General features: G+C 40.9%; 1 protein-coding gene across 12 annotated transcripts in view; it reads left to right on the top strand.

Annotated features, from left to right (window-relative positions):
* PITPNM2 (phosphatidylinositol transfer protein membrane associated 2) overlaps positions 1–16,208 on the top strand; it is a 450,474-nt gene that overhangs the window by 418,490 nt on the left and 15,776 nt on the right. For all 12 annotated transcript variants that reach the window (XM_089661994.1, XM_089661992.1, XM_089661991.1 and 9 more), the window contains one exon: positions 5,891–6,007. In XM_089661994.1, coding sequence (XP_089518120.1) covers positions 5,891–6,007 — 117 coding nt within the window. The remainder of the gene's footprint in view (positions 1–5,890; positions 6,008–16,208) is intronic.

The raw sequence follows: 16,208 nt of genomic DNA, 5'->3' as shown, positions 1-16,208 counted from the left end.
CCATTGTCTAGCTTGTAGAGGTCTGTGCGTCCCTACATGGATATGCCTCCCCAGACCATCACTGACCCATCACCAAAACAATCATGCTGAACGATGTTACTGGCAACATTACGTTCTCCAGGGCTTCTCCAGACCCTTTCACGTCTGTCACATGTACTCAGAGTGAACCTGCGCTCATCTGTGAAAAGCACAGGGCGCCAGTAGCAGACCTGACAATTCTGGTGTTCAATGGCAAATGCCAATTGAGCTCTGTGGTACTGGGTAGTGAGCACAGGGCCCAATAGAGGACGTCGGGCCCTCAGGCCACGCTTATGAAGTCTGCTTCTGATTTTTTGGTCAGAGACATTCACACCAATGGCCTGCTGGAGGTCATTTTGTAGGGCTCTGGCAGTGCTCATCTTGTTCCACCTTGCACAAAGGAGCAGATGCCGGTCCTGCTGATTGGTTAAGGACCTTCTATGGCCCTGTCCAGCTCTTCTAGAGTAACTGCCTGCCTCCTGGAATTTCTTCCATGCTCTTCAGACTGTGCTGGGAGACACAGCATACCTTCTGGCAATGGCACGTATTGATGTGCAAACCTGGAGGAGTTGGACTGTCTGTGCAACCTCTGTAGGGTCCAGGTATTGCCTCATGCTACCAGTAGTGACACTGACCCTAGCCAAATGCAAAACCGGTGAAAAACAGTCATTCCTGTTTTTGGGGTCGTCTCATTGTTGCCCATCTAGTGCACCTGTTGTTCATTTCATGAACACCAAACCAGCTGAAACTGATTAACAACCACCTCTGCTACTTAATTGACCAGATCAATATCCCAGGAGTTTAATTGACTTGATGCTATACTCTGATTGAAAAGTGTTCCTTTAATTTTTTGAGCCGTGTATAAACTACTATGTAAAAGTTTTAGGTGGGTGTGAAAAAATTATGTAAATTAAGAATGCTTTCAGAAATAGAAATGGTAATAAATTATTTTTATAATTTACAAAATTTAAAGTAAATGAACAGAAGAGAAATCTAAATCAACACAATGTTTGGTGTGACCACTGTTTACATTTAAAATGGCACCAATTCTTGTAGGTACACTTGCACATAGTTTTTGAAGGAGCTCAGCAGGTAAGTTGCTCCAAACATCTCGGAGAACTAACCATAGATCTTCTGGAGATGTAGGCTACCTCAGATTCCCAGACAGACTCGCTATTGAGATCAAGGCTCTGTGGAGGCCAAGCCATCACTTCCAGATCTCCTTTTTCTTTATGCTGAAGATAATTCTTAATGACATTGGATGTATGTTTTGGGTCATTGACTTGATGCAGATTACATTTGGGGCAATCACAAGCCTTCCTAATGGTATGGCATGAAGGATAAGTATCTGCCTGTATATCTCAGCATTGAGGACACCATTTATCCTGACCAAATTGCCAACTCCATATGCAGAAATAGAGCCCCAAACTTTCAAGGAGCCTCCACCATGTTTCACTGTTGCCTGCAGACGCACATTATTGTACCGCTCTGTAGCCCTTAGGCCAACAACCCTCCTCCTGCTACAGCTAAATATTTCAAATGTTGACTCATCAGTCCAGAGCACCTGCTGCCATTTTTCTGCACCTCGGTTCCTATGTTTACGTGCATAGTTGAGTCGCTTAGCCTTGTTTCCACGTCAGAGGTATGGCTTTTTTTTCGCCTCAATTCTTTCACGAAGACCACTTCTGGCCATACTTCTCTGGACAGTAGATGGGTGTACTTGGTGTAGCAATTGTGCGCACAGATATGGATGCGGACAACCATTTTGCTAAGATCCACCATCTTATGTCATTCTCACTCCAAATCAGTCCCCCTCCCTTTTTGTTGAATGGCATGTGGTCTGTGTGTGTGCTGAGATCAGGAGTGCACAGGGCACAGCTGGATACACTTCATGGTTGTAAACCCAATTAGCTGGTTCCATGAGGTCTGTCAGACTCTTGCTCTGGCCTGATTGTAAAGCTATAAATCCATCAGTCACTGGACATGAAAAGCATTCCGTAGTAGCAGTAAAATGTACATTCCACTGAAATCACTTTTTCATACAAATCCATAACTCCCGACAGGAACAAAGTACAATAAAACAAAGCATATATTCAGGTAGGACATTTTAATACAAGTCACCTGATACTTTACACCCCTAAATAACATCTACCCGAGAGCAGAAAGCGATATCTCTTTAACCGTCACAGGCAGATATGTCATATCTGGTGTCTGGACGTTCAGCAGATGATTCTGCATATTATCCTACCAGTGGATAGGATGCTACATGTACCTATGGAAGGTTATTAACCATGGTATAAACTTGAGAGGTATTTGGGTCACAGCCTGGGTCTCCGCCTAAACCCCCTCCCCAAATGAGGCGATTGGCCCTTGGCTTCAGTAGACACCCCCTGCTGGGGGACTAGAAAACAGGCTGTCAGGCCTGGAGATGAAGAGACTCTCCCTTTTAACATCAGGAACCAGCTTTGGGAGAAAAGGCACCCTTTTGTTTGGACACTTGAACGCTGCTTAAACCAGGACTTTTGCAAGTATTCTACCTTCTTAAACTTCTTCCTTTATCTCTCTGTTGTGTTATTGCTTTCTGTATATATATATATATATATATATATATATATATATACATATATATATGCTACATCTTTTTCTGTAAATACTTTTATTGCACCATTTTGACCTTTTTAGTAATAAATCCTATTTTCTGAAAAGTGTTGAACTGTTTCTAAAGCTCTTTAATGCAAACTAAGAATCCCTGTCTCTGAAGAGTGCTACTGTGTGTTTTAAAACCTCTGTATACATTTGCCTGCGGTGACAATGTGTATACAGACCCTTATTCAAACATCATAGTGTTACTGGTAAGATTTGTGAGTTTCCTCCTTCTCTGTAGAAAGGTGGTGGTGGCAGTGTGAAGGGTTAATTGCGTAATTAACCTGACCCAGTAACAATCGCTCTCAGGCTGCGGGCACATAGATTGTGGTCCAGTGAGCTGGAAAATCTTTGTGCAGGGTGCAGCTGAGCATGGCATTGTTACGCAAGTGGCAGCGCAGTTTTAGATTGGCTAGTTCTTTGGTCACAAGTTGGTGAAAAGGACTGGGGTCTGACGCCGTGCCCGTCACACTTGGTTCCCACTTCTTTCCACCACTTTTGTGCTTATGGAACTGTTGGACATCTTCCGATGTCGAAGGTAAGCAAGCATGATGTGTCTTTCATCATCTGCTGCACTAAGTTTCCTTGGCCGACCACTACATCTACGGTCCTCAACCCTGCTGTTTTTGTGCTTCTTCAAAAGAACTTGAACAGCAAATCTGGAAACCCCAGTCTGCTTTGAAATCTTTGCCTGGGAGAGATGTTGCTAATGCAGTATCTTGTGTCTTGTTGCTGCACTCTTGCCATGGTGTATGACCAGTGACATGAAACTGTCTTCCACAAGCTCACCTTAGTAGCAGAGTTATGTTGTTCACCCAGTTTTAAGCCTCTACAAAGCTGTTTCTGTATCAGTTAATTACTGTGTTTAAACCTAGATATGAAATTGATGATCATTAGCTCCTGCTTAGTATAATTGGTTAATTATACACCTGGCTAATCCTACAAATTCCCTGAATTTGTGTAAGTGTACAAAGTATGCTGGTTTGAAGCCAGGGTAGTCACACCAAATATTAATTTGATTTTGATTTCTCTTCTGTTTGCTTACTTTGCATTTTGTAAATTGATAAAAATAAACAATTAAATTTTTTGTCTACATCAAGACACAAATCTAATTTAGGCACCCCCCGCAATTAAAATTTTAGTTTTGATGAGATACTCTACAAGGGTAAAAGATACTTCAAAAGAGATACTGGCACTGTAGATTTTCCTATTAGAACATAGGTTGTTCCTATTGGAAGAAATCCATCTATAATCGACAACCCATTCTATCAATATGCCACACACGAGGAAGTTGATTTGGAATGATCATTAAGATACAATTGCGACTATTAATCACATCTCAGTTCGCTAGATAACCTTGTCTTGGCACTTATTGTAACAGTAGAACACATGTACTCTAAAGAATACCCTTAAATCATTTCAACAATTCAATTAAATGTTCTAGCTCAATAACAATATCTTGTTATCTGTATTTGCAAGTTTGACGATCCCCACAAATACAGGTCTTCACACTTGCCCAATGGTACTGTTAGATTGTGCGAACTACCTCTATCAAAGGGTTGATAGCCCACTTTTATACAAAATTTTACTTAAACACCTTTTTAAAATATCCTCTTCAGCATAAATTTGAAAAAGACTTGGGTACACTTTCTGATGACCAGTGGGATTTAGTATTTATCGAAAATGTCTTTATTCCTGACATATAGACCTACTCAACTGTTTTTGCTGCATAGACCAGCTACGTTTTGTATGCAGTGAGGCTTCTGAAGGACTAGTGTTGTATGAAAGATGGTAGAAACCAGGGAGGCCTGCTGCCTCTACTCTGGGAATTGTCTAAATTGGTGCAGTACTGGCAAGGTATAGTCCAGCACATTAACCAGACTTTCCTTATGCTGTTAGAAAGCAACCCTTTTATTTGTATATTGTGATAATTTGATACTGATTCTGTTAATCAATGCATGGTGGAGGCAGTAACAAGTACACTATTTTTATCTGGAAAACACATTTTAAGAAAATGGGTTGCACAAGCTCCATCTTTGGTTAGTGATTGGTTGGAAGAAATGCAAGTAATCCTACCTCCTAAGAAAATAATAACAGCACCAAAGTAATGCAATGAAATGTATTATTGTTGGATAGACAACCATGACTTGGTAATCTAATAAAATGAATGCTTGCTTCCCCTCTAGTGGTACTATATCATACCACGTAACTCCTGGATGTGGGAATGTCCTCTGCAGTCTTTTAATCCTATGACCCATTGATTGTATTATGCCCCTCCCAGTCTTGTTTGATGTACATGGGTGTTTCCAATATATGTTAAGCTCGCTATACATACAGTAAATTTTAGTTTGTTTTTTTCCTTCCTTTCAGTCGGCTGGACCGATTCCCCCATCCTCACATTCAAGGTGGATGGGGTAATTTTCCCCACTGCGCTATTATATTCTCTCTCCCCCCCTTTCCCCAGGGCAGTTGAATAGAAGTTGATCGATAAATCAACTTCAGTACAGCCACAGTAGCCGCACATGGATTAAAATTCGGCTGGTCTCTGCTGAACTGGCTGAATTTTGATCCTTGTATGGCCAACTTTATATGTACAATGCTCAGCCTGTTGATGATCGAGGTCAAAAGCAGTGATGTTCTGATGATCAATGTTTTTAGGATATTGTGTGCTGGTTTTTTTTTTTTTTTGGGGGGGGGGAGTTGCTTTTTGTGTTTACCCCCAATGTTATCACCATAAACCTTTTGAAAAACACAAAAATAAATAAAATCAGAATTTAAAAAAGTCAAGTGTACACAACCAGTAACCCAGAGGTTCCTCCCCTGGTGCAAAGGAATTGATTTAAAGATAAGAGTAAGTACCTTCCTTTTACCAGTAATATTGGCTTATACGCTTTAGTGGACATGAGAGGGTCACTTTTATGTGTTCTAAAGCATGTCATTTTGTCATAATTTATTAACACTTGTAAACAAAGTTTATATGATGTCCCACAGTTACCAGTTTTAAAAGTGCTTTACTAAATGAGCTTTGGAGATGAACATTTTGAATGTGTTTGCTGTACAGCAATACAGATGTTTTATTACTTTGAACATTTTAAAGCTGATTGCAGATCAGTTAGTCTGTGGGCTTAATTGAGAAACTAATAAATCAACCAAGAAGCAAATGCATGAAATCTGCCTTGTTTATTATATCCCTCTCTCTATAGGCTTTTAATCATTTATATATTTTCAGGTAATGAGGCATGAAACTGCTAGTGTTTTGGAGCTGGTTGGAAAAGAAGTCTCTGTTTTTAGTCCATCAAAGCCAAGAGAAAAATGGCTGAGAAAGCGAACACATGTAAAGCTGCGGGTAAATGCTTTTCTTCCACTAAAGGCTCAAAATCTTATTGTTTTTGCTCATTTATTTATTTATTCATTACAGGTATTTATGTAGTACAGACAATTTATTCATCACTTTACATATGGCACATTCACATCAGTCCTGGTCTTCAAGAAGCTTAAAATCAAAGGTCCCTTTCTCACATGCATATGTACATGCACGCTCAGGCCAATTTAGATAGCAGGATTCATATTTTATTACTGTGATATAAACAGTGTGGTTTAGGCTCCATGCACACTGGGTGTTTTGATAACACTGGTAATGTTAGCTGTGTAATGTCACAATAAAACATGAGCATTTTTGCATTAGCGTTTTGCCGCTTTTGTGGTTTTTAGCTGTTTTTTTTTTTTTTTTCTTCCCGCCCAAAAATTTTTTTGGGGTAAAAAAAAAGTCCAAAAACGCCAGTTTGCAGCTTTTTACCACGTTAGAGTGTTTTTACAGCTAAAAAAACTCCTCTAGAAACCCACTAGTTCTGGGGGTTTTTTCCAGCCAAAAAATGTCCCTGCCAAGAATACGTTGATTACAGTCTGTGTGCATGGACACATTTAATAACCTGCTGGGGGGGGGGGTTACTAGCTGTAGAAAAAAAGGTCAAAAGCCAAAAACAGCAGCTGTAAAAACGTCCAGTGTGCATGAGGACTTAAAGTTTTAAGGTGTTCTATATCACATTGAGTTTTAATGCGGAATCCTCTTCCTTCTTTGTGATATCCATGAAAACAGCAGATATACAAATCTGAAAGCTGCTGAGTTTGCACTGTTCTTGCAACTGAACTGAGACAGCTCCCCTAAAACAGCACATGCATGGGTTCACACCGATACACAATGTGAACACTTCCAATAAAATCTTTCAACACTTTGTGTATGTAGTTAATACCTCTCCATATTTTTTATCTTCATTCTAAACCTTGACTTATGCCGGCTATAGATGGTTTGAATCTCAGCCCGTTCAGCAGGAACTGGCCTAGATTTGAACCATCTATGGGCAGGCTGATTGATGTATGACTTTAGTACAACCAACCTGTTAGATTTTTCATGCCACAAAATAGCTGACGTTTTGTATGACATACACGTAGAAGAGGTGTTTACATTTTTCACTAGCCTTCCTTGACTTGCTTTTAAATAAAAGGAAGCCATTTACGTGGACCTCTAACACTCTTGTTTGACCTTCAGCTGATTCATTCTTCTACAGATGTACAAATGCACTATGAATTTGGATGGATCTCCCCATAGGAAAAAAATCGCTTATCTGGCTTATCTCTGATAAATAAGTAGCGAAGAATACAAAGTCAGCAGGAATATTCCAACATAGAAGCCACCCATAGCTGATGCGATTTTCAGCCATAGCTGATGCAAGCAATTTTCATTCTTGCCACCACCGGTAGCAAGAAAGAAAATCGCTCAATTCTTCCACCAACACAGTCAGTGTTGATGGAGAAACCCCTGCCCTGGTTAGCTATTTTGTTCTCTTGCCGGGGAAGCCACAGTGTTTTTTATGCAGTTCCTAAAGAGGAACTACACTGCATCTGAGCAGCACACCCCAAAAACACTATTTAATTCATTTTTAATATTCAAAGCAAACTCCCCCATCCATTTATGTCTCCATGCTTTATTTTGCTGAGAAATCATGTTGAAAAACACCCTTCTAGCATTTGTGGCTCTGGCCATCTTAAGTAAGGGCAGATGAATTTACTTCCTGTAATCTGCAATCCATCTGCCTTAGCTGAGAAAGCCCCCCTGAAGACTCCTGGGATGTATGATATCATTTGCCTAGGCATGGAAACCATGAAGTAACTGAAAAAATGTAAACCAAAAAAAAAAAAGTTTAAAACAAGTAAATATAATATTCTTCCTATCTCTTTACTAATGCTAGCAACATAAGGATTAAAAATAGTCAATGTTGACTGAGAGAGTGAAGTTCCGCTTTAAGTCATTAATGTTTAATAAAACTAAATAATATGTTTCCCTTTTTAGTCCTTTTAAGTATATGGATGTCTAGAAGATGGCAGAATTGAGGAATAGGATACAGAGCAAGGGGAAATGCTGCCATGTTTTGTATAGTATGCAATGTGACTACACAGCTGGTTAAAAGCGGTCCACCTGACCTCATGAGCCCAAAGGCAGCTGCATCCTCTGCACTTGCTGTAGTCATTACTCTGTATCAAAAGTTAAAAGGTTTAAAAATTGGAGAAGTTTACATTTCTGTCAGACTTTTATTTCTCAGCCAACCTATTAAGATTTTTTTTTGTCATGCTGTCCACAGCAATGTTGGTCAGTTCAATTCTTTGATTTAGGCTCTATCCAAAACAAAATGAAAAGGTTTGACTTTACCCTTGTCTGTGGGGTTTTCTTTCTCTTTTTATCCTGAAGGAACGTTCCCTCCACATGTTTAGGTCTGTTGTTTTTACATTACAGTGCCTCAGATTCCCTCTAGGTGTCCTATGTTGAAAGATACTACTGTGTTTGACACATTCTTATATTTTAGAGGTGACCCATGACATTTTTGCTTCTTGTTTTAGTAGTTTTTCCAACCGGTTCTATTCTAATCCTTTAGGCTCTGTTATACTAGCTTGCACTTACTTTTGTGTACAGTCTGTAACTAGGGCTTTTAATACATCTGACTTAACCGGCTTGTTAGCTCACCCATAGTCTAAATATTTCTCATGTATATGCTATATCAAAAAGACTTTGTCCTGCCCATTTCTTTGACTGAGTATGTGCAATGTAGTTGCCATGTCCTTGTAAGCTCTTTTCAAACACTCTAAGGGCTCGTCCACATGTGTGTTGATTATGAGGATTGAAGCAATGCTCATCAACCCACTTATAGCATTTATGATGTGTTTTTGTAGTGTTTTTGAAGCGTTTAACCACTTGCCCACTACCCTATAGTAGAACTACTGCTACAGAGTGGCCGGCAGGGCTGTGCAAAATTACGTATATATACATGATTTGCATTTGTGGGTAGGTGGCACGCACCAGCCTACCCACGCCGACATTGGCGGCTACGAACGTCAATCACCAGGTCCTGGCCGGAGATTCCCCACCGGCACCCAGTGATCGCCGAGAAAAACTGACAAGGGAGAGACCTGTGTGTAAACAACATAGATCTCTCACTTGCCAGCAAAGACATGCTGCTGTGTATTTCTGCACAGCAGACAAATACACAGCAGCATGGTTCCCTAGTAAAACACACACAGCACATGATGTAAAACAGCACACTGTTAACGCTTTGATCGCCCCAGATGTTAACTCCTTCTTGCCCAGTGTCATTTGTACAGTGTCAGTGCTTTTTATTATCATTGATCACCGTATTAGTGTCACTAGGGATATCAGTGGCAGTTAGTCTCCCCCCCAGTGTCAGAATGCCCGCCGCAGTCCCCCTATAAGTCACTGATCGCCACCATTATTAGTATAATAAATAAATAACAATTCCAGTATATATACCGCCATAGCCAGATGCTATAACATTCACATAAACTGATTAATTTACATATATTGGGATTTTTTTTTTAGGAAAGACGTAGCAGGATACATTTTGGTATAAATTTATTAAGAAATTAGATTTTTTTAATTTTTTTTACTGGATGTGTTTTATAGCAAAATGTCAAAAATATTGTTTTGGGGTTTTTGTTTTTTTTTAATTTTCGGTCTTTTTTTGTTTATAGTGCAAAAAATAGAATCACACAAGTGATCAAATACCACCGAAAAAATTCTCTATTTGTGGGGAAAAAAAGTCATAGATTTCATTTATGTATAGCATTGCATGACCACGCAATTGTCAGTTAAAGTAACATAGTGCTGTATTGCAAATAACGGCCTGGTCAGGAAGGGGGGTAAATCCTCTGGAGGGCAAGTGGTTAAAAAGCCTAAAAATGCTTGATAAATGCCCATGGAAGGGTTCTTTTCTACTGTGAAGTGCCTAACAGGGAAATGATGTAGAGGAAATTATCTACTTTGAGGTGTGGTTAAGTTGTAGTGTGATAGCAGGCATTTTTGTGAATTCTCTACAAGAGTGATTTGTACCATATACATTGATCTCTTTGACACCTGGCTTGGTCCAACTCAACTTTGCTGACACAAAAAGCTTTGCCACTGATAATAATGCTGAATGTCTCTGCCTGGCACTCTCAGTATTGCTGGACGGCTTGATGCTTTTCCCTGCACACAGAAGTAAATGGTGTTCGCACATAGTTGCTCTGTACCAGGGTTAATTTTGATGTCAGAATTCGATTTTGTTTTAGTCTTTTGACTAACATACCTTTTTAGTTTTAGTCGTATTTTGGTCATCTGAATTATTTTAGTTTTAGTCAACTAAAATCTCCAGTACATTTTAGTGAAATTAATGGAGACAGCTGAAAGTCTCGTGCCTCATGAAAGCGACATGCTGCCTAATTTTTAACACAACACAAAGGTACTGCTCCTGTATTTACAACACTGTGTTGTGCCCATTGTAATTTTCATGGCAGGCCTTGAACAACAGTCATGAGGCTTTACAAACGCATATGTGAACGAGCCCTAAGTGCTCTGCAATAGATTACACAGGCTGAAGGGAGAGAGGCAGACAAGAAAGTAAAGTTAACCCTTATCTCAAAAGCACTGCATGTTTCTTAGCTGTGATACCTTGGTTTTATGAAAGTTCTTATCATCAGAAGCCATTATATGAGGTCAGGTCACCTGCATTGTGGATGGTGACAACAGGAGAGTGTCTATCCAGTGCAAGCCTCTGCAGGCTCAGAACATGTACTAAAACTAGAGCGCCATGAGAGCTACTTTTTATTTATTTATTTATTTATTACTTTGCTGATATTAGCTTGTCTCACATGTACACCTAATTTACATTTTATTGGCCAGTTTTACACTGTGCTAACCTCCTGTACACCTGCTGCCTAAGTTCTTGTGGTTTTTAGCCTCCAGATGTTCATAAAGTTTGTCCTGGTAGTGTGAGTCCTGCACCCGACCATAAGTGCTCCAGAGAACAGGAATGTGATTTTTTTTTTTTTTTTTTTCAATACAATGTCATGGGACTCTCAGCAGAACAGTAGTTTAGACCTAGGATGTGTACTACTAGATGAACTGGCTATTTTAAACTTTAAAGCGAAGCTCCACCCAAAAGGGGAAGTTCCGCTTTAAGGTTTTGTCCCCTGCTCCCTGTTAAGGGTTGGCACCTTTGGGGAGTGGGGGGGGGGGTAGTGGGTACCCGAATTTGACAGGTACCCACTCCCACTTCTGGTGCGAACGCCTAAGGTGATCGAAAGTGGAAGTTGTCTTCCCCCTCCCTCCCCATAGTCTTCTGGAACACGTGACAGGTCCCAGAAAACCACTCACACATGCGCAGTGGGCACCCGGCTGTGAAGCCGCAAGCTGTCACAGCCGTGTGCCCACACCAAAGATGCTGACGCCGGGGAGAGAAGACAGCTGGTGAAACCAGCCGTGGTGAGGACACCGCTGGACCAAGGGACAGGTAAGTGTCTGTATATTTTTTGTAGCTGCTGACTTTTATTTTTTTTTATTCAACTGGAACTCCACTTTAATTAAAGGCTCCATTACAAAAACAGCCTATAGGCATGGGGCAGTAATAGAAAAGTTTTTACACATAAATGATTTAAAGTGCAGTGTAGTGGCTGGCGTTTAAATGCTGGGTTACGTGATGCATTGAGGGCCCTAAATTTTAAAAATTGATGGTCTGTGGTAGTGTATTAAAAGCAGACAAACAGCACTTTATTGGGCTAGCGCTTTGGTTTTCTGGGCTATTTGTCCCTGCAGTCCTTGCTCTAAATAATGATGTATGCATGCTTGGGTATTCTCTTGTGCATAGAATCATGAACAACAATACTGCCAAAGTAACAGGCCAGACTCTGCGCCAATCTATGGCCAGTATCTTTAGCGCCTGTGCAAACCAGTGCGTTACCTTAACACATGCACGTTAAACATGCCCTGCATTAGTGTGTTGGGGTGGCATTCAAAATGAAGAGCACTGCAAAATTAATTACTGCGTTACATGTGTTGCCATGCATTTCTGGTAACACACTTTAAAACACATGATTTTACAATGCACTGGTTTTAGTAGGGCCTTAGTTTGCAGAACAAACAGAAAACACAGTGATTTGCTCCATACACCTGTGATATCTGATCAACTGGCCTGTAAAAATAAAAATGGCTTGTGAATTGCTCACCTCCTTATGGGGCTTTAGCCCGCCTAGAATATCCTTGGAAACTTTAAAATTGCCCATTCTGGCCCGGGTTACCGTTACCCAATTTGCAGTATTGATATTGAGCTGCCCAACTGACTCACCTTCATTGCTTTACATGGGAAAAAAACAGACCCCCCTAGTTTGCACATGTGGATTAATTTAGTAAATATGGCCTTACCTATGTACCAGTTGTAAACACTCCACAGCGCAAATACATTTAAAATTAGTAGAAGTGGTCTTGGATAACGCCCTGGAGAAGGGCGAAACGCGTAAACGTATTTCCGGTGAGTGGAACGCACGCTGGTTTGCGGCGTTCAGCAGTGACTTCCTGCTTGTTTAGAAGGGATCTTTACCTATCTTTGCCAGTCCACTTCTACAAATGGAAATATGTCATATAATATGAGCCTTTGTGCCTATTATGAAAGCCTGAGTATATTTTTTATCATGTAAGTACATATAAGGCAGCCTTTTTTTAAAATTAAAGAGTTTTTTACAGTATTGCACTAGTTGTGTTTTTTTTTCTCTTATTTTTGTTTTTCATTGTCATCCAATCGTGGGAGTCGTTTCTGGAGGATATTGAGTACAGAGTTATCTGGGAGGACATGCCCAGTCACTTTAAGCTTGTTTGACTCTGATTGTATAACTGTATTGAATATTTCTGATGTCACCCCTTTGGATTAATATGTGCTACATTCGACCTCTCTACTTTGCCATGAATATGATACCTATTGTTTGTGGATACACCAGCTGTAACGTTTGACAGCATAAACAGTTTCTGGGAAAACATTGTTTGAAAAGCATAAGCGGGGTTGACATGGCCAACTGAACGTTCCGTCATAACCATTCATACTGTACCTAACAACTCGGCAAATAAATTGGCAACTTCATTCACAGAGGCACCAGCTAAGCGGCACCAACAATGTGCCCTCTTTGAAGCTCAGTAAGCTTTGATACAACTCCGTATTATTAGAAATGCACGCATTGAATGATGAAAGTGAGGATTCCCACCAGTTAACTAGATGTCTCATCACACAGCGGAAGCAAAAGAATGTTACATCACTTCTGCTTTCAATGTGAGACATGCTATCACTTTAACACTTGCAAATTGCATTTTTTTTCTAACTCCTGTAGGTGTCACTGGCTTAGGTTCACACTCCTCTCAGCTGCGTGGCTACTTTCCTCTAGGGTTCACAGGTATTTTTCCCATTAAGAAAGCTATGGCCCCATGTAGGCAGAGAGGTGGGGGAAGGTTGATGAATTGGGCTCCTAAATCCCTCTATCAGGTGTGGAGGACCTCCTGCAAAGTTCACCCTGTAATGGCCTCCCGAAAGGTCAGATTACCTCTGTATCACTGCCCTTATTTACTATTTCCACTGTCTAAGGGGCGCATCCCTCTACTTCCTTTTTGGGTAGAATTTTCTGCAGTCATATCTGTGCTTTGGGATCAGCTCTCAGGGCTTCTCACTGGCTTGGAAGAGCTGGAACAAAATGTGGGCGCTTTTCTTCCCCTCCTCCCCTTTTAAGCGAAGATGAGAGACACGTTTCTTAGGAAGAGGGGGAAGCTGTTGAGGATCAGGAATCCTCTGTGGACGAGTCTTCCCAGGAGGGGTCTCGGGATCCAGGGCTCTCCCAGCACAAAAGACTATGAGTTTCCTGGCTGATGTGGTGCACGCTAATATTATGTTACAGCTACTGTAAACCTTTTCCCCTAAAGTTGCTGGTTTCATGGCAGCAAAAAAATTCCAAGTCTTTTCCAATGCTGATTGGGCTCACCCTGAGATGGTGTTTTTAACCATATGTATCAGAACCAGCGCTTCGCTTAAGCACTGGTTCTGATACATGTCTTACTCTGTTGGGGTGGTGGTGTTTTTTTCTGCTGCTGAGGGAGTTTTGTTTCGAACACTCTGATGCGCCGATATATATATATATATATATATATATATATATATACCTTTATTTATTTTTAACTACTGAAGCATTTTGCTCATCAGGTCCCCCCCGTGGAGGAGGAATTCTACAAAAAAATTGAGTTCCCCAGGTTTTCCTGTTGACCTGGTTATTTCCTGCTTATGCATGACCCAGACAGTCCTGATGGATGATGTCTTGGTCTTTAAAGGCTCTACAGGTAAGAGGTTCACTTTAAAACATTTTTCTTCTGGTAGGAGTAGCTCCGCAGACTACGATGGCTGCAGTGAGAGTTCACCAGGTCTTTGTGTGAAGCATATGGTCACCTCTCAGCAGGAAGCAAATTAGGTAGCTGCCCTTTGAGGGCAAATGCTTGTTTGGACCATCTTTGGATGCCTTCATCCCTTATGAAGAAGGCAAAGGTGATAGGTCAGAAACCAGTGACCTCTTCAGAATCCAAGTTTCTTGCATAAGCAACCAGCCTCAGACTCTAAGCAAGAGCCTATAGCTCGGTTCAGTAGGAAAGACTGGATCCTTAAGTCTGGGGGTGTGGGGGGCCTTTGTTGGCCTTCGCGGCTGGACTCAAAGTCACTGACACTGGGTCTGCTGTATGGTGTTTAGAAGCTACAAGCTGAAGTTTCCATTTTTTCCTCTCTTCATGCAGTATGTGCTCATGAGTGTCTTTGGATCCACAAAAAGAGCAGTGCTCTTTTGTCCTGAAAAGTCATTGCACCTGTGGTGGCAGAGGAAAGGTCTCACAGCTTTTGTTACAACTCAGTTATGGTTCCCAAGCCAAAGGAAAAGTTATGGCCCATTCTGGACCTCTAAGGACTTAACAAGTGTCTGAAAGTACAAAAATTCAGGATGAAGGCCACCCAATCGGTGATTGTTTTGCTTCATCAAGAGGACTTGGCATCAGTGGATATCAAGGATGCCTCTCTGCACATCACAATTCTCTGACCCCACCAGTGGTTTATGTCTTTCTTAGTAAAACATTGCCGCTATCTGTTTGTGACATTGCCTTTTGTTCTGTCCACAGATCCTAGAGTGCTGTTAAAACCTTGGGGTATATCCATTGTGGGGTGCCTTGACCAACTGCTTCTCAGGGAGCAATTGGTTCAGAAACTGACATCAAATGGTCATCAGACAGTACAAGTCATGGAGCGGTTTGTCTGGGTAATGAACCTTCAGAAGAAAGTCAGAAGAAAGAAGTTAGTTCTGTTTCTTACATAATGTCTGGAGCACTTATGCATAGTATTTGACATGGCAAGGGCAAAAAGTACTGCTTCTGCAGGAGAAAAACTGGTCTCCGAATCCACGTGGATTATCTGAGGTCATTGGAAAGTTCCTCGCGTCAGCCCTGCATGAAGGTACGGGGGAATATAGTAGCCACCTTTGATGCAGTTGTCTGTGTCCAGTTTCAGACCAGAGATCTGCAGCGCAATATCCTGTCGGTTTGAAACAATTTTCAGTAGTCCTTGGATCTGTCAATGCAAATGCTTTTCTTGGAATACATCACATTACACAGATTCCACCCCTCTTGTCTGTGCCCTCATTGCATGCTATAAACCTGAGCTAGGAGGGGTTATGACTGGGTGAGAATTCTTGCCTTTTTTTGGCCAGTGTTCATTCACCTGTAGGTGGTAGCATAACCCAAGTAGTCATAAATATCTAAGTCTTTTGTGTACTGTGATGCACTCTTAAGAAAAGGATTTTACAGGTAAACCATAAACCCTCATTTCTTAATTTTGGTAAGAATGTGGAATGGTTCTAACCCATTAGACTCTTTGTCCCTCACTGGAGAGATTCCTTCTCTCTTAGTCCCGGTGAACATAAGTGATGCGAAATCCAACATTTTTGAGTTGTTACTGGAAAAGGAGGTGAAGGGAAATCATCCTGGGGAGATGCCTGTTTTGGTGACAAACGTCTAAGTGGAGATATACTCTCACTTTGAAAAAAGAAAAAAAAAGTTTTACCTGCTTCTGTGTCTCTGGGACAGGAAGTGAAGGAAAAGCTCCCTAATGGTACAGGGACACAGTCAGTAAAATAATAAACTTTGCCAAAACTAAAGAAAACAA

This window comes from Staurois parvus, unplaced genomic scaffold (assembly GCF_062004578.1).
Source record: "Staurois parvus isolate SC_StPar_1 unplaced genomic scaffold, SC_StPar_1.0 ptg001418l, whole genome shotgun sequence".
NCBI lineage: Eukaryota > Metazoa > Chordata > Amphibia > Anura > Ranidae > Staurois > Staurois parvus.
Note: the sequence above shows the minus strand (reverse complement) of the source record. Positions and strands in the feature narration are given on the sequence as shown.